General features: G+C 42.6%; 1 protein-coding gene across 8 annotated transcripts in view; it reads right to left on the bottom strand.

Moving 5' to 3' along the window:
• Positions 1–19,040, bottom strand: part of sulf2b (sulfatase 2b) — a 52,685-nt gene that overhangs the window by 2,004 nt on the left and 31,641 nt on the right. For 7 of the 8 annotated variants that reach the window (XM_026331769.2, XM_026331768.2, XM_026331771.2 and 4 more), the window contains 21 exons: positions 18,418–18,644; positions 18,085–18,205; positions 17,362–17,480; positions 17,018–17,169; positions 15,294–15,463; positions 13,239–13,389; positions 13,025–13,124; positions 12,225–12,300; positions 11,284–11,412; positions 10,004–10,060; positions 9,203–9,332; positions 6,544–6,787; positions 5,422–5,608; positions 4,305–4,401; positions 4,143–4,237; positions 4,003–4,062; positions 3,451–3,620; positions 3,179–3,321; positions 2,834–2,957; positions 1,581–1,614; positions 877–933 (listed from right to left, as the gene is read on the bottom strand). In XM_026331769.2, the coding sequence (XP_026187554.1) occupies positions 877–933; positions 1,581–1,614; positions 2,834–2,957; positions 3,179–3,321; positions 3,451–3,620; positions 4,003–4,062; positions 4,143–4,237; positions 4,305–4,401; positions 5,422–5,608; positions 6,544–6,787; positions 9,203–9,332; positions 10,004–10,060; positions 11,284–11,412; positions 12,225–12,300; positions 13,025–13,124; positions 13,239–13,389; positions 15,294–15,463; positions 17,018–17,169; positions 17,362–17,480; positions 18,085–18,205; positions 18,418–18,583 (2,582 nt within the window). In that variant the 5' untranslated portion in view covers positions 18,584–18,644. The remainder of the gene's footprint in view (positions 1–876; positions 934–1,580; positions 1,615–2,833; positions 2,958–3,178; positions 3,322–3,450; positions 3,621–4,002; positions 4,063–4,142; positions 4,238–4,304; positions 4,402–5,421; positions 5,609–6,543; positions 6,788–9,202; positions 9,333–10,003; positions 10,061–11,283; positions 11,413–12,224; positions 12,301–13,024; positions 13,125–13,238; positions 13,390–15,293; positions 15,464–17,017; positions 17,170–17,361; positions 17,481–18,084; positions 18,206–18,417; positions 18,645–19,040) is intronic. The other variant, XM_026331774.2, reaches the window with a different exon arrangement.

The raw sequence follows: 19,040 nt of genomic DNA, 5'->3' as shown, positions 1-19,040 counted from the left end.
GCCTGCAACAATAGCAACTGTACACAACAAAGATGGAGACGGCTGTAACCATGGCAACTGTACACAGAAAAGATGGAGACGGCTGTAACCATGGCAACTGTACACATCAAAGATGGAGACGGCAGTAACCATGGCAACTGTACACAGCAAAGATGGAGACGGCTGTAACCATGGCAACTGTACATAGCAAAGATGGAGACGGCTGTAACCATGGCAACTGTACACAGCAAAGATGGAGATAGCTGTAACCATGGTTACTGTGCACAATAAAGACTGTCAGCTGGAGCCTCACAATGCTTAGAATATATATATAAATATTAAAAATGCAAAACACTAACAGGACTAAAATGTCAACCTAATAAATATCTTTAAATATATTTTGCTGACAAAATTAACTGGATTAAAACTAACAAAAATAACTAAAGCAGAAAAAAAAATCTATATAAGACCAATGAATATGAAATGTAATATATATATAAAATGATATAAACTGCAGTCTGAATAGTAACAGACCAATTAACAATGTTTCTATGTTGCTGTTCACCTGATGTTGAGGAGATACTGGCTGAATTTGAGGGTGAACTGATCCTTTAATATTTTTCATTATTTAAACCCAGACAGGCCCTGTGATGGACTGGTGACCTGTCCAGGGTTTACCCCTGCCTTTCACGCAAAGACAGCTGGGATAGGCTCCAGCAGATCCCTGTGACCCTAATTAGGAATAAGTGGGTACAGATAATGGATGGATGGATGGATGAATAAATCCAAACATAACACAATTCTAATTCTACTGTATGTTAGACACAGACAGACACTAAAGCAGCAAGCGGCATGCAGGGCACATGTTCACAAAGGAGGATGAGGAGGAGCACTCACAGGGTTCGAGATGATGAAGGTTTCTTGACTCTCGGCCACTTCCTCCTCTCAAACATCCTGATGCAACAAATACACACCGCGTTACACACACGTGCTCTGAGCTCCATCACCAGCAGCCCTCAGCTCCTTCAGGAAATCATGCAGCAGCATCCAGAGCAGGAAAAACCAAGTGTGCATGTGTAGGTGTATGGCTTTGTTTCTGAGGACCAGCTTTATAACATGGTAGTGAGGCCATTTTGACCATTGCTCACACATTCAAAGGCACTGCTGTACTCGCTGTTTACCAATGAAACCACGACACCACTAGAGGACCTTACAATATGGTTGATGTTGATCACAGCAGAGAAAACAGCAACAGTGACTTTGAAGATCAAGGACCAGTGTTGTGGTGTAAGAAAAGACATTGAAATTATGTTTAATTTGCAGGTGCGAATGTGTATGTTATGCATACAGATGTGACTTTGATGCATTAAGCACAGGCTATAAAAGATAAACTGGATGTGCAGCATTTTAATACTGACGGTCTGTAAGTATATCTGCGGCTTTAGGGTTCAGGTTAAAACCAGGTTTAGGTTAGGGTCAGGGTCAAAAAGTTAGTTGTGCCACTGAAGGTTAAGGGAAGAGGCTGGGGATGCATTATGTTAACAGGCAGCATGTATATATGTATATGATAGCTGTGTATGTGTGTATGTGAGCGTTTATACCTGTAGTCATCGAAGCTGTCATGTTCCCGCCCTCCTGTTGAAGAGACAGTCTGATTGGTTAGCAAGCAGAGGCCACATGTGATAAGTCCTTTGAAATTCATTGGTCCACCTCATCTGACAGATTTACCATCAACTAGTGACTCCTGGAAAATACCTGTTCAATTTTACAGCTTTACAAATTGACGAGGGTCACCTGAACGCATCATTAAACAAGATCCCATTGTTCAAGAGATTTGAAGACAGTATGGCTGAGGACTGAGATGTCCTTGTTGAGTAAACTGTCCAGCCCAAAGCTAGCGTTAGCTGACTAAGAAGTAAATGTGTCAGTCCAGTAGAACACACCTGCTAATGTGACACAAACCACTCCAATTCCTCCCAAATTCAAATCAGATTAATTCCAAAGGTCCAATCATGACCAAGCTAGGTGGCTAATGCTACCAAAACCAGCAGGTTAGCTCTAGATGCTAACATAGTTAGCTGCTGTTCAGAATGACCACCAATCTGAAATTCTCAAAATGACAAAAAGAACACGTGTTTTTCAAATCAGACATTAACATGCTGACCTATGGAAGCCCGTTTCCGCCACTTGGATGAAAAATAAACCGAACAAAAATACTAAAAATACTTTCTCAATATAGTAACTCAAAATAATGAAAACTCGCGGGATCAAACGTGACTTCGTTACGCACGCCTTTTCATTGTAGTAACGTTATCTCATCCACTCGTGTTATTGGCACGATTCAACAAGCATGTCCGCAATGCGCCTTTTGGCGCTAGTTTTGATTTGATATGCTACCATGTCTGTGAGGCTTAAAGGTACACGACATCCGGTTGGTGACGTTTTCCGGGATGCTCGCTCTCACTGGCTACTGAGGGCAACCAGGCATGATTGATATTTATGATAGAGGCTCAGAACCGATCAGGACGATCAGGAGCAGTAAATATTGAGAATGTATCTTGTTATTAAGTTACTAAGTCAGTATATTGAGAAAGTATGTTGTTATTGAGATACTAAATCAGAATATTGAGAAAATACCTCATTATTTTGAGTTAGGGGGTCGTTTTATTTTTCATCCCAGTGGCAGAAACGTGCTTCCATACTATGGCTGACTTGTGCAGGAAATGAAGGTGTCTGAATATTTGTTGAAACAGCTGTAAAATTGCAAATCAATAAGTTTTCTCTGGAAAAGCAGAGGCTAAACCGGTTTTAGGTGTTCAGACTGCCACTGTGCGTCTGTGTGTGTGCGTCATACCCAGCTCCACTGAGCGTGTGCGAGGATTACACTGCTTATGTCCCCTGCAGCCTCTGAGCTCCATCAGCTGAACGTGAAGCTGGTTGAGAACCGTCCGATCTAAAGAGCTGACGGCATTTATCAGCTGGAGACAGAAAGTTTGTTTTGTATTCAGCTGTATTCGGTTTTATCTACAGTCTGCAGAGCTAACACCATGTCTACAACAGATACAGGAAAGATCTAATGTAAAACACATCTGTGTCTGAACTGTTCAGTTGTGTTGTTGAAAGTCTTCAGGAAACAAATGGAAGTCAATGTAATGTACCCTGAGGTGATGGAAACCAGACTCTGTGTGTCAATGTGTACCTGGTATGGGTCTGTGTTGAGGTCAAAGTACTCCAGGAAGCCGGTGGCAAACTCACAAAACAGGAAGTTGTGAGTCTCGTTGATCGTTCTCATACACCAATATGTGTTGTTGTTGGCACTGGTGCAGGCGCAAAATGGACCCACTGCAAAACACACGCACACACACACACACACACACACACACACTAAATATTTATCTTTCACAGCATGTTAAATATAAATATGAAGTTTTGCCATGTAGATCAGTGTGTGTGAGTGTGTGTGTGTCGTACATGTCCAGTAGGGTGCACTCTGCCAATGCTGGTTGTCGTGTGTGAAGCAGGTGAGACCGGGCATCGAACATGTGTCGTTGTTCTTGATCCTCTTGATCATCTTCCTCATCTTCTTCCTCCTCTTCTGCTCCTTCAGAAGCCACGCCTTTTTGTCCCGAGCCCCAACTTTCCTGTAAACACACACACAAATATAAAACAATTCCAATGGAAATAAATCTGCAAAGACCTGTTTTTTTTTTTTTTTTTTAAGTAGTTAGATCAGGATACACGTGTGTAGAGTGGAGTGTGACCCAGAGCTTGCCTTGTTAATAAATCTTAAAGTTTTGCCTTCCCTACTGTGTTTTTAATAGTTTTTGGACAACAATGGAGGCCTATGGCACAGACCAATAAGCTAAACCAGGTTCTGACTTCACACACATTATGCTGAGTACACCACATTCATTGGTGCTAAGTAACACAAACACACACAATCACAGGGATTATCCTTTACACACAGTATTTAAGTAAGTAAATAGTTATTGTCATACATCACTACCTGTGTCACAGTCTCACCTGAATGGGTGCAGGCTGCCTCCTCTGTACCTCAGTTTATTCTTCAGTTTAGACTTAAACCTAAAGAAAACACAGAAAACCAGATGTCAGACCAACCATGAAAATCCTTCTGCTTTCAGGTGCCACACCGTCTTACTTACAGGTATTTGTTACAGTCGCACTCAAGGGGGCGGGCCTTCTTCAGGTGACCTCTGACCTCTCTCAGGTTCTTTATCTTCGTCTGCAGTGTCTCAATCTGAGAAGAAGAGAAAAAGTTCAGCCACAGGTAAAGCAGAGGAGCTCAGCTGGTCACTCTGTGGTACCTCATGGTCTATGTGCAGCTTGTGGTCCTTCCAAGCCTGCAGAGACTGATACACCCCAGTGTCACACTTCACCGTGGCATTGGACAGAATGGAGCATCTGCAGGAAGACAGTTCAGTTACACTTAAGCTTCACTTTCACTTACACAGACACGACTTTTAGTTTCAAATGATGGGGCAGAATTGTCTCCTTTTCTTGAATGACAAGATTTTCTAAGGTTTATGTTTAGTCACACAGCTGGTGGTTTCAGCAAATTGAGTAGTCACAGCCTCTTTCCATCTGTACTGTCCTTTAGACGTGATTCAGCTGCTGTTGTGGACAAGATTAAACTCCAACAAACTGGAGTTGTCAACTGCTGCAAATATTTAGGTGCATGGCTAGGTGTTTAGGTGTCATGGTAGAAAACCTGTGAGCACCTAGCCTGAGACTCAGTTCTCCTTCCTAAGGTTTGTACGTAAATGTAGAGTCAATCACCACTAAGCTTGGTTTTTATTGATCTGAGATATGAGGATTTTTTTAGCCAGTGGAATGGACTGAAAACTTCTGAAAAAAAAAAAGAAGCAAACCAAAAAAAAAATCTGAGCAGTGTGGCTGATTTATGTAATCTGGGTAGATTTGTATTGGTGAATGATATTAGACCAGTGTGAATGTCTCATCGTTATTAGAAAAATAAAACAGAGACGTCTTCAGTCAGAAACCTTTATATTTTTATATTTATACAGTCTGGGAGGCAGAATCATTTTGTAAGCATTGTTTAACTATGGAAACAGGCAGATGGAGGGACACACCTGGGCTGGAAGTAATATTAAAACATTTTGAGCTATAGTTCAGTTTTATATCAGGATTTGCACCAGGAAAAAAAATAAACAGATTTTAAGGTTCATCTTAAATATAAAATCATACTAGTATTGTTGTCAATATTTACAAAAGATGAGGTGTTTTAGTTTGAAAATCCACTTTTTTATTAAGCCTCCTGTATCGTAAATATGTTTTTGTCATTGCTAACAAATCCAACAACTGGAAAATCAGTTGTAAACTGACCATGCATCAGGGGGCTTCCCTGTAGCAACATGGCGGCTGGATCATGTGTTTATATCTGTGCACACCAACATGACTCACCTGTGTGTGACCTTGATGGAGTTGGGCGGGGCCACGGCATTTGAAACACCTCCCATCCCGCTGAATTCGTCTTCAGACTGGTCGGTTACCCTGGTAACCACCAGGCTGTGGTTACCGAGGTAACTGTCCTCCATGGATACAGAGCGGCTAAAGCGGTTTCTGGAGTAACTCTTCAGAGCTTTGAAGTCTAAAACACACACAGGAAGAAAAAAACATTTTTTTTAATTAATTTTGATGATTTTTTTCATCATTTAAAGTTTCTCATGTTGTTCATGCGAAACTTTATCCTGAACATGGAACATGGAAACCTGCGTGTCAAAATATTTACACTGTCCTCATCATGCAGGTGATGCAGTTCTGACCTCAGACGCTGGAGGTCAGCATCACACAGAAAGCCAGGGGAGCCAAGCGAGGGCTCCTGCAGAAAAACAGCTTTGCACCATGGATTTAGTTTTCAAACAGGGCTGATACTGCATGTGCACAACCTTCAGACTGGTCGTGAACTTTGATTAACTAATCTAAAAAATTCTTGTTGTTGTGTGTGTGTGTTGATGAAATTACATAAATACATATAAATGTATGTAAACCATTTGCACTGATAACCATCCTGTTTTTTTTTTGGCCTTTCTGAATCAGAAGATCTGGGATCAATCTACAAATGACACATGTCTATTGAAGGTCTGTACTATACATTTTATGAGTCAGGTGGAATCTACAGCTCCTGGAAATCCCTGCATTCAAAAATGCTGCACTCAAGAGCACCCTGGAGTGTTTATAGAGATACTAAACGTAAACGGGTCTACAGAGCAACAAAGTACTGCCCTTCAAACATAAACTGAATCCAGACACCAGTGATCAAAACACTCTGAAGACTGTTGGATATATTTTAACTTTCTCCTTTTAATATCTCCCTTGGACCTCCTGGAAAACAGTATTTAATGAAATAAGACGTGGTTAGCCTGGCTGATAGGACACTAAGGTTTTTTTTTTTTTTTAATGTACCCATTTCAATTCTCTGTGTGTGTTCTACTGTGATGGTCTGGTCATCCACTGTGTACCCCTGCCTTTTTGTGAGCAACGTCAACCTGGATCCACCGAACCAAGCTTGTGAAATCCACTCACTCTTCTTGGAGAAGAAAGGTTTCTTGTTGAATGGCTTCATCACGGAGGGCTGCAGGTTCACAGGCTGGAGGTCGTGTAGGTCGCAGTCACAGGCGTCTGAGCTGCGATGATACAGTTGGGACTTGATGCTGATTGGACGCTGACGACCAACCGCGCCCCTCTGGAAATTCTTAGCTCCTCCCCCTTCATTCTTGCATTTGTAGAGTCGTAGTTTCCCTGTGGCGTCCTCCACACACTGCCACTTCTACACACACACACACACACACACACACACACACAGGGTGTAAAGATGAACAGACATTTTTAAACAACTGTGACATTTTTATCGAACTGTCCATTCAGTAAAATATGCAGATGCTGTACTTGCTTTTTGACATATGTAATGGTCTTGTTTTGCTTTTTTTTGACTGAATTTGTGAAGGAAAGTAAAAGCAGACACCCGAGCTGCAGATTGACACGACTGCAGTCAAGTTCAGCCTGTGTTCACATGGCTGATCTTGATTGTGTGTGAATAGGCACACATACATTTTTGATTTTGACTTTCTGATGGTTTTTTTAATGTTTTTTTTTTCCTTTTTCAAAAAGGAAAGTTAAACCTTTGGCAAAAATCTGATGGATTTCTGTCATCCATCCATGAGCAATACAGCATATCCTATAGATAAACTGGTCTGAAAGGGTTTTGATAATCAAATGCCTTCACTCCACATTGTGCTGTCCGATCAGGAAAAAACTGTTATTCAAGTCTGAGTCACATACATCATTAAACTGGGTTATGAAATATGATGTATTCTGCGGCTTGAGGGGAACGATCAGGGGATTCTGCTGATCCCCCAAACGGAAACATCCAATAAAAGAACAGTAAATCTTAGTATGGTACTAAAATCTTATTACATGAGGAGGAAGTTGTGGTGGAAAGTGCTGAGGCAGCAAATTGTGCTGATACAAGCAGAGCATCAGTCAGTGTGAGCAGTGTTAACATCTGTTCTGTTCAGGTAGATCAATATTTTATTGACGTATAAATGTGTCAATAGTATACATTTCAATAGTAATCAATGTAAATCAGGACCCGGTCTAGAACCTGCAGGAGTCCAAAGACTTTAGCTGAAGCTTTTCTGCTGCTGTTACCAGGAGAATAATATTGTTCAGCACAACCTGCTGTGCTGCATTTACTTTTTAATGGACGATAACAACAACAACACCATTGCACCTCCGGGCCACTGTACAAACAAGCATAAAAACCATCAATATTTCCTGAATAAACAAGTGATTCTGCCCGCCCCTCTCAAACTGGCTGCATGACGGACAGCCTCAGTCACAGTTAAGGTCATCAACAGGAAGTGAATGGGATACATCTGAGAGCAGCATCCACAGGAATGAGCATTTACTTATCAGCCCCTCACCCATTAAAAAAAAAACAAAACAAAACTACAGATCCCCTGATGGTCAGCTTTCTGTTTTTCTGCTCATCACGTGTACGTTAAATCAAACACACACAAACCCTCTTTGCCCTGAGCACTGGCTGCTTTGTCACCGTGCAGCTGTGCTGGAACTGAGCGTGCTTCTCCCGCTGCACTTAGTTCCCTGGAAGTTATTAAAGAATGACAAATGCCTGAATTGTTAATTACACACACACACACGGTTTCCAACGGGCTGTTTATCAGAGCAACCCAGCAGCCGCACACTGTTGCTAAGAGACTAATCAGCTGGCTGAAGGGATTTTCGACAAGTGTAATTAACCTCAAACAAGCACGGACACACAAGCACGCAGCTCTCCAAATGTTTTAGAGAAGTTTCTGTTGTGCGGCTTCATCTTGATTCCCTTCACGTCTGCTGTCTTTGTGTCTGCGGCGCTCAGTCCATTGTGTTCTCTTCTTTCTAGTCATTATGCTATTGTTGTATCTGCCTGCTTTGTGCAGATCACATCTGGTTTTCATCGCTTTGACAAAAGTCTCTTACTGTTCTGCCCTGTTTCTTTCAAGTCTCTGTTTGTTTATTATAGTAGCCATCGCAGTTTTCCTGCATTCGTTCCAGAAAACAAAAGTCTGGGAGGGAACATCTCTGCTACACTTAGTCATTTTTAACATGTGAAAACACTGGGAGGCTTCATGTTTTAATGTTTTTTATTAAAAAATATAGCAGAGCAGACAGGATAAGGGGTAAAATATGGGGCTGGGAGTAAAGTAATGCACTTGAGAGGAGTAAGATGAGGAGGTTATGGGTCTGGGCATAATGGAATCAGGGTAAAGTTTCAGGACCAGGAGAAATGTGATAAAATCAGGACTAAATAAAAGGTTCAGGAGCAAAGTAACAGCACTGGTAATGAAGTATTGGAATTAAGAGCAATGGGGCAGAGAGTACTAAAGTACTAAAATCAGGAGTAAAGTAATGGGACTTGGAATAAAGTGATGGGATCATGAGTGAAGTTAATAGAATCAGGAGGAGCAGGACTGGGAATAAAGTGACTGAGATTGAGTAACTGGATCGAGAGTAAACTAGTGACACTGGTACTAAAACAGTAGGAGTAGTAAAGTAATACATTCAGGAGTAATGTGATATGACCAGGACTGAGAGTACAGGATCGGGGGCTCTTTAATGAAACTGTCATCACATTAGGAGTAAACTATTAGGTCTGGGACATTGACTGTTTGTGTTTCTGTACCTGTCCAGTCTGCTGACAGGGCGTCTGGTACTCGGTTCTCTGACAGAGGTCTCTCACTCGTTGGTGTTTGGGCAGGAAGTTCTCCTCCTGTGACACTTCTTTGCCCTCGACACGCTGGTGCAGCAGCTTCCTGTACACAGACCAAACAGTAATCGTAAATGTGGATCTGATCTGATTGAAAGCTGAACTGGAGAACGTGACCCCTGAAACTAACATGACGAGATCCTCCAGAGACACGACATCTCATCTCACACTGCTGGAACTACAGAAACACCCAGTCCACTCTGGTCATGTCACAGAGTGGAGCATTTTTCCTCACAGATGATCTTTGGCTGAGTACAGACACGGGTAGCAGAAAAGCTTTAGCCTTATAAGAGCTGCAGCTTTAGTTTGGCTGAAATTGATCCATTCAAAGATGGAAACACAGCAGAGATCAGTCGACTCTTTCATCTTTCCCGGCCTCTAAAAGTTGGTGTCCAGGTTAGCAACTATTGAACTAACACTATTTCACATAATAATCATTTTGATGTATTTATCCTTGTCATATTAACTTTAACAGAGTTACAGTAGATGATAGCAGATGGCAGTTATATTACACGCTCATTTTACATTTTGTTAAACCTAATGAGTCTAATATGATCATCGGATTCATGAAGTTGGATTAGGCTGCATTAGTTTTAGCTACCTAATAAGCTGACAACTAGGACACTATAATATTACAAATTGTGCCATTATAGACGGTTGTAATATGTGTTGCACTACAGCAGCAGCACTCAGTAAGAAGTGATTTGATGTATTTACCCTCTCTCCACCAGAAATGAGTCTCTCCACACCTTCGGCTTCTTGTTGACTTGAAACCTGAAGAAGAAGAAAACAGCAGCTATTTATTATTTTTCCACAACAAAACACCTCCCTCACCTCCACCCAGCATCCTGCCCCCCTCTTTATTATTACTTTTTTTACCTCTCTCTTCTTAACACCAATCTCAGGATTGCAACAGGAAAAGGAGCAGCTGAGCGAACTGACTCCATCTGGTTCCTATTGTGGGATGTCTGGAACTTTAACTTTCAGGGATAATATTTAGATTTTCCCGCCGCAGCTAAAAGAACAACAGTCACCACAGCCGAAACAACTGCAGGCATTTTTTTCCAATCATGCCTATTGTTTATTTTTTCATTGATCTGCAGAAAAAATGAGCGCACCCACGCTTTACACAACAAGGGTCGGAACAAAGCAGTGACAGATGGTTGCCAGCAGTTGGCTAATTCACTTACTTATACTTAAATAAACAGTTTTTTTCTTTAGTCATACAAAATGATTCATAATGATTACTCTGCCATGATTAGATACATAGATAGATTCATTACTTGGACTTGGGAAACTTTGGAAAATGCTGGTCACAATTTTGTAGAGCCCAAACTCTAATTTCTTATTCAAAAGGCCAGAGATATTGAGTTGATGTCTATTTTCTCCAGAACAAAGGCATCACTCTACGTAATAGAGGTTGTTATAAATATCAGTATGGAATCCATTATGAGGACACTTCAGTCAACAATCCATCCTCCTGTGTTTCTGAATGGAGACTACAGAACCAGTTCTGGGTTTTACACTTTTAATGACGAGTGAGTGGCTGTTTTACAAAAAAAGCTTTAATTTGCAGCTGAAACCCATTTTGAAGTTTAAGTTATTTAAAGCTGCGGTCCAGGGTGAAAAGTCATTCATCAGAGTTTTGGAGTGTTGTTTATTCTCTTCTGACCTCTTGTCCTTCACCTGTGGCTTTATTGAAACTCTGATCGTTATAAATATTAATAGGAAATTTGCATCCATTCAGGCGGAGCAGATGGTTTTTTGTGTTTAATGAGGTGGTCACAGCTGAGAGATGCCTCTCTGCAGAGGAAACACTCACATCTTTTACTGGAGTAAAACCACAAAAACACTCCAGCACAAGCACCTTTAATGAGTCCGTTTCATACGGACCTGCTCAGAATGAAACCAGGGTTCCTGCAGAGTTCACCAATATACTATTTACTGTTTGGTTCATGTTTATATTTGTTTTTAGAATGGAAGCGTATTCTTATTACCTGTTGGCAGGTTTATCAGTGTCCAGTAGAGTCAGTATTGACTTTCCATCCATGTCTGGTGGTGTGTCGAGGCCGGCGATGTCCAGGATGGTCGGAGCGAGATCGATGTTTAGGACCATGTGAGGGTTTCTAGAAAACACATGAAAGAAAAAAAAACAAAAAACTGTATGACTACAGTTCTGCTGGCTGTTTGTCTCTAACCCTTGAAACTAAAAATACCAGCGCACATATGAAGAAAAACATATGTGATAATTATTAATCAGTGACGTGCTGAAAATCAAATGAACCAACAGTAACAGCAGTAAATGTCTGGTTATGAAAACACATTCTGAGAGCAGCAGTTTTGCAAGAGATTTATATTGATATTTAATGTGAAAACCATTGTGCTGAATATTTAAGAACTCCTGATCACCCCGTGGAACAGCTCTGACTGTGTTAATCTACTTTAACACACAGTCACACTCTCTGACAAAAAGTGTGCCAGAGTTTTCTGAGATTTGATTTAGTTTTAAAGCTGCTTTAAACCGACATTTGGCCACTAGGGGGCAGAAAACGCTGACGCAGGCCTGACACATTCCAGGCCTGAGTGTCCTGCTCTTTCCATTACATTTTGCTGTGTATTTTCCTTCCCATTCACTGCCCTCTGTCCTCCATGTTGGTTTGTCCCACACGGAATGATGACAACAGGCAATAGGTACAGAGGAGGGAGACGTTAAAACAACCACATGGATTCTGAGAACACCTGGTTTGGTCTGTTCACACTGTGGGAACATTAGCTGTGATGTGGATGCAGCCATGTTTTCAGCTTACAAAGCAGTAAAATCAAACAATCACTGTTTGTGTCTAAATATCTTTTGTCGGTCAGCTGCTCTCTGATTGTGTCTCTAAATGAAGCAAGGTGGATTACAGCTGTAACTGAGGGGATTTAACTTTGTGCGTACATGCTGCCTTGCTCCACATTGGGTCCTCTGATGTAGAACGGGACTCTGATGTCAAACTCGTACGGCATGGATTTACCTGCAGACACACACACACACACATGCAAACATGAATCTTCATTTTTTTTTATTTTTATCTAAAACTGCCTAGAAGAAAATGACTTTATTTACAGGCTGTTAACTCTTTACAATCAGACTTAGGTTTAGAAGCTGATGCCAGTTTGCTTTCTGTTAGTGAGTCTGATGTAAATGAAATGAAACTAAATACTGATCGATCAGCATTTTGGCTCACGCTTCCTTCTGACAGCCAAGATGAAATCTTACACCCTCGGTTAACACCCATAAATTCTCATCACGTTTGGGAGGATTTTAATTAAAACATCAATTTGATCTTTATCTGCCAGGATCAGAAACATTGAGGTCATTTAAGATTCTTTATCACACAGTGACAGAGATTTGTCTTCAACCCAAACATCACAAACACAAAAAGACAACAACAAACCTATAAACATGTTATAGTAAAACAATCAGGTAAATATATAAAAAAAAACAATTCTTTTGGTTTGTGATTAGTTCAGTGCAGTAATTTATGTAGTAGTTTATGTTGCGGACATCATGTTTCTGAGGGCGTAGGTATTATGGTACATTTACTCAAGTGTTGTTCTTAAGTACAAATCTGAGTATTTGCATTTATGACACTTTATACTTCTACTCCAATATATTCCAGAGGCAGATATTGCACTTTTTACTGCACTCAATGTGTCCGGTCTTATTAGTTCACTTTTAGTTTCAACGTTTCTCACCTTTAACGAGGCCGAACTGTCCGATGTGGTAGCCGTGATCAGACGTGTAGATGATGTAGGTGTTTTCCAGCTCGCCCGTCTCCACCAGCATGTTGTAGAGCTGAGACGCACAGGTGGATAGAACAAACCTCACTGCTTAAGTTAACTTCCACACTTTTATCATGTGCTTCTAAGTGTGTGTGTGTGTGTTTGTGTGTGTGTGTGTGTTTTCTACCTTCTCCATGCTGTCATCCACAGACAGAAGCGTCTGCAGCCGTTTCCTCTGCAGCATGTTGGTGAACTCCATGTGGATGGGCCTCATGGGGCCGGTGTAACGCATGATCCAGTGCTTGTCTGGGTTGGGAGCGTAGTTGTAACTGGGAGTACTGGGGAGATAAAGACACAGAGAGAAGGTGTTAATGTGGAGAGAAGGAAGTGGAATATGTTTAAAAATGTCATCTGCATTTTCAGTCCGAACTGTGCAGCTTGGCATCGCTGTGTGAGGAGTTCAGGAAGAAAAGCTTCAGCACAAACATGTAAAAAGCACCAAGTAAAGGACGAGAGGAAAAGTAGCTGCTGTGAGTCCTGATCTGAACCCAGATGAACGTCTCCATCAAACCCAAGAGGAGTGAGCAGGTCTCATTAAAGGAAGGAGACGGTTATTTATTTATTTATTTTTTGTCCTTCCCTGTTGCTGTTAGTTTCTGGATGGAATTTGTGTTAAATAACAAACACACAGAATCACCCGCCTTATCTTTTAATGCTCCCAGTATTTTTCTCTCTGCCAATTTCATCTGTTTTATTATTTAAAATAATAAGTTCCATAAAAAAATCCAAAGTGTCTGATCTATTAAATATAAAGCAGAAAACAGTGGATGTGATGAGTTTCAACTTATTTCAGAGAAAAACATAATTTTTTTCTCTTTCAGTGGAAGGTACCAACACTTGGACGTGTGCGGCTCAGTACAACAGCATGTATGTGGAGTAATGGCAGCAGATGCTCCTGTTCATTAATTACACACACACTCGTCAGACACACTCTCCTCCCGCTGTGTTAGCAGCTGAGGCTGTTCCTACAGCGGGCTGCGTGGATAATGAATGATTCCCATCAGCCACCTCATCTAGCCCTCTCCCCTCCTCTCCGCTCAGCAGCTGCATAATTAAATTTCTGCGTTGGGACAGAAATAACCATAAACATCGCTCTGAGCTCGACTCCACAGCTCTGCTTCCTCCTGACTGGGCAGCTGGAAACGTCTGCTTCTCTCAGAGCAAACATCAGACGGGAAAGCTTTAGTCGGAGTGACAGCTAAACAGCCGACACGTGGAGCTCCTGCTCCGCCCTGTCGCAGAGAAAACATGTAAACAGGCCGCACATGGGGGAGAGCTGGGCGGGACGGTGCTGCAGTGGTGGAAACACTTCACAGGACACGAGGGGTCACCGGCCGGTTTGATGAGAATGATGTGAATTGGATTTTGTGGCCTTCACGGTCTCCACCCAGGTGAACACCTGTGGCAGACCTTGGAGCAAAGTGTCAGACGGAATATTTGTTCTACAAGCTGCACAGCTGCTTCCGAATGCAAAGCTGTGAGTTTGAATCTTAGGTTTCCAGTTGAGACTACCACGTTTTTTTTAACTTCCGCATGAATAAAAACCAGCGCTGTGCTGAATCAACTTGAAGTGTCAAACACTGATCATGCCGGTGCGTCAGTTTTCAGCAGACACTGACACCAGGACTGTGTGTTGTTATTCTTCTCCGAGGAAAAGGATTACTGTCAGTTCTGAGTGTTTCCAGCAGCGTTTTTGTTACCGAAATAGAAAATCCTTCATAAAAAAAACCTGCTGAGCTTTAAATGGGATTTAAATGATCTCCTGACAGAGGCGGTCCAGCCTCTTCAGGCATCTGTTCAAATCTGCTGGATGACAAAGGTTTGACTGGGAGGTAAATAGCATCCGTCACCATTGCGGTGTCTGTTTGTCTGTCTGGCTTGTCTGTCTCTCACCAACAATCAAACTACGCCTCTGATGCAGAATTCAGGAGTGGACTGCAGCTCCCAGCTGTCACGTTTTCAAAAGGAAATCAAGTTCCAAAGAGAAATAACAAACAACTGCACAACACACACACACACACACAGATATTAAGGAGGATTGTGCTGTTTTAGTCGTGTTGCTTCAGGATTTATCCTGCAGTGCAGAACAGAGTTGCTCCATTGTTCAGATGGATTACAGCAGCTTAGGCTTATTGTGTGTGTGTGCGTGTGTGTGTGTGTGTGTGTGTGTGTGTGGGCCTACATGTGCTGCGATGCATTGGGGAAGGCGGTGCTGTACTGTGGTGCTGAGTCTTCAGGCCCATGTGGCGCGGCGTGGCTCAGGACCATCAGAACCGGCCGGTGAGGATAAACCCGCTTAGAGGAGCGGAAGTACCTGATGGCCTCGGCCGTGATCAGGTCAGTCAGGTAGTCCTGTAACACACACAGAAACACACACGCAGAACTGTCACGGGACAAAAACTAAATGAAGTAGGTACCTGTGCAGGTGCAGACTGGCTGTTGGTTGTTAGACCTTTACTAAAGGTCTGGGCTCATTTTGTGGCACTAAATGGTGAAATTGTGGGTTCTTGGGGGTTTTGCAGCAGAGGAAGTTGTATGTTTGGTCTCATGCATTATGTATGTGAAGACTGGAATGGTAATTTGTATAAATCCACCCCCAGCAGCTGGTGTCCCGGTGGTGCTGGTATTTAGCGTCAGGAGAAAATGTGCAGCTCTGCCTTCATCTAAGCTGTGGTCATTAAGATCATGTGAGGAAGGAGAAGCTGTTTCTACATCACATCTCTGGGTTTGGGACACCAGAGGAGACTTGGATAGGCGTTTTCAGGCTGTCAGGTCAAACTGACCTTCTAAACTAAACCAAAGGAAAGATGGTTCGGCTGCAGGAGACGATGCGATGCAGCCGCTTCCTTCCGCAGAAGGAAACTTCCACTTTCTGCCACATGAACATGAACATTGCTGCAGCTGTGCTCATTCACATAATCAGCGTGGGAAAATATGCCGCTAAATCTGAAAATATTTTGCTCACATGACAGTTAGTTTGCAACAGGATCAGTAATAACTCCATTATCTCCCCCTGCTGCTGCAGCCTGCGTTAGCCTTTCCATCAGGACTGGAAAGGACTCAGGCAGTTTGTTGTGTTGTTGTGCTGTGGAGAGAAAGGAAACCTGAGGCCAGCGGTGTAGCTGGGCTGCTCCTGCAAAATGTGCTCTAAAAAAAAAAAATAGACTTGTTTAAGAAGCTGCTGCTCACAATGCAGAGGCATAAGTGAGGCAGGAGTGGCTGGAGCTCATTGTGACATTAGATCAATACATACATAAAATTCATTGAAAGTGGATATTTTTGTAGAAAATACTATAGATTGGTTTAAAATGGAGTAGAATTCTAACTTTAGTTCTGTGTGAAATGTCTGGGGAAAAAAAATATGCTTTAATGACCTTTGACCTTTTTCTTGGCTTTTGGATGAATGCAAACGTCTAAATCTTGGTAGACATTATTATGAGATGGATGTGAGTAGAATTATTTTAGATTTATTATGAATTGAGGTGTGACTGCTCTGTAGTAACTGGAATAATCTCCGGGTTTTAGTTTCTCTCTGTCTGTTTTCCTGTCGTGACTATGTGACAGTGAGCTGGACGCATGATGCCTGTGTGGTGGAAAAACAGCCGATGCTTTAATAAGCAGGTGCTAATGAAAGAAGGAAAGAAAAGTCTGCTGTGTTTGGCTTTTGTTTACGTGTGTATACTTATTCGTATATTTCCTGCATTAATGGACTTTTTGCTGCTTGTTGTCTCTGTTGCTGTGTCTTTAATGGCTGTGGAGATGTGAGTTTCCTTTGAAGCGACAACAAAGTGAAGTGAGATGCAGCTTTAATGACGACGTGAAGCTGCTCCACAAACCACACAGGGATAAATCACCTTCCCCTGCCTCTGTATGCGTATGCGTGTGTGTGTGTGTGTGTGTCCTTGCCTGTGGGTACTGCGCTCCGTGTTTCTCTCGGACTCCGTTGCGACTCAGTGTGTAGTTGTAAAAACGACTGTTCTTCACCAAACCGAGCCACTCTCTCCAACCAGCGGGGATGTATGTGCCGTTATACTCATTCAGATACTTCCCAAAGAAAGCTGCACACATGCACACACACACACACACACACACACACACACACACACACACACACACACACACACACACAGTCAGGGACATCAAGTTGACCGAATCACAGAGCAATAATAAAAGCCTCAGCCTGAATGTATGATTGTGTGTGTGTGCGTGTGCGTGTGTGTGTGTGTGTGTGTGTGTGTGTGCTGCTCTACCTGTCCTGTATCCAGTGTTGTTCAGGTAGACCCCAAAGGTCCGTGGCTCGTGCTGCCGTTGCCATGACAACGAGGAGCAGTTCTCATTGTTGGTGTAGGTGTTGTGGTTGTGGACATACCTGGAGAAAAGAGGAGTTGACCCAGTGTCAGCGGTGGGACATTTGTTCTTTGTTGCCAGTTTTGAATTATAGCTGGACATTGTCAGTTGAATTCAATGCCGCTGTTTCTTCAGAATTAAGCAGTTTGAGTGAAAGCAGCAGATGTTCCAATCAGTGGATTTTCCAGAGTAAGAGTCTGTTTCTGCAAAAAGCTGCTCAATTGTCTAAATGTCTTGTTTAAATGCTGTACAACAAACTCAGATCTAATTAACTCATGTTTTGTTGAAATCTCAGACAGAGTGAATCTATTTAAATGGACTACAGCAATGGACTGACTACTACTAAATGAGTGCATATATGAAGCAAAACCTCCTGTAACAACCAACATGACACAACCGACTGTTGCTGCAAATTTGCTGAAAGTGTTTTATTTAAGGAGTCGACCGTGAATACAGACAACAAACAATCAGTGAGGGGCCTGCAGCTTTGCCATGTGTGTAAATGAGTCTCTCTGTGTATTGATCCTGCTGCTGTGTGACGACAGGAGTTACGCTCTGCCTTTGTTTGCAGACAGTATCTGGGAGAAACCGGGCTGAGCCCCAACAGACGGTCTACAGGCACTTACTTCCCGGTGAGCATGCTGGAACGTGACGGGCAGCACATGGGTGTGGTCACGAAGGCGTTGGAGAAAGAAGTCCCACCTTCCTCCATGATGCGGCGAGTCTTGTTCATGGCCTGCATCGAACCTACAGAGACACATTCAGGTTCACGACAGCCTCAGATACTGACCAATCAAAGTTTGGCAGCTGGAATTAGGGATGTTGCCATTTTAGCTTTAGGTTTGGTTACAACCACATTCTTTTTTTCAAAAGAGCACCAGCCACAAATCCAGAGCTGAGCCAAACTCCTCTATCCTGTGGGCTGACTAATGATAGGTTAACAGCTGTATTTCACTCACCCAGCTCCAGGTCCTGGTCGTCGGTCAGGATCAGGATGACGTTCGGCCTGATGTTGCGTCGGTCTCTCTGGAGGCGGGGCTTCAGACGCTGGGCGGACTGGAAGTGAGCATGTCCGAGTGTCACAGAGACGAACAGGAAGAGGAGGAGTCGGCCTGCCATGGCCATCGACCCCCGACCTCTGTAGAAGGCCAACCAATCAGCTGCTTCCCCTGTGGAGTCTCACCCTCTGGAAGATAAACAAACAAACACACAAACATCAGTTTAGCTGCTGTGGGGCCCAAACCTGTGAGCTCCTGTTTTACCTTATTAATCCTAAACATTTATTTGATCACCTGCACCTGAACATTTCATGACTGCACTGTATGGAAACAAAAGTAGCAGGAACCATGACTATCTGCTGTCTTGCTTTAAGCAAACACATCATTACTATTACACGTGTGTTTGGGTGAAATGTCACTGCAGTTTATTTTCTGTGTGAGGCTATTGATGAACACACCCAAGCTGCTTTCACTGGAAAAAAAAACAAAAAAACAAAATAACAAAAACACTGCAGGATTTTTGGTCCCGGTAATTCCAGGAGGACGTGACGGGAGGCTGAACTCAACGTGTCACAACGCGCACA

Source organism: Mastacembelus armatus, chromosome 7 (genome assembly GCF_900324485.2).
Source record: "Mastacembelus armatus chromosome 7, fMasArm1.2, whole genome shotgun sequence".
Taxonomy (NCBI): domain Eukaryota; kingdom Metazoa; phylum Chordata; class Actinopteri; order Synbranchiformes; family Mastacembelidae; genus Mastacembelus; species Mastacembelus armatus.
Note: the sequence above shows the minus strand (reverse complement) of the source record. Positions and strands in the feature narration are given on the sequence as shown.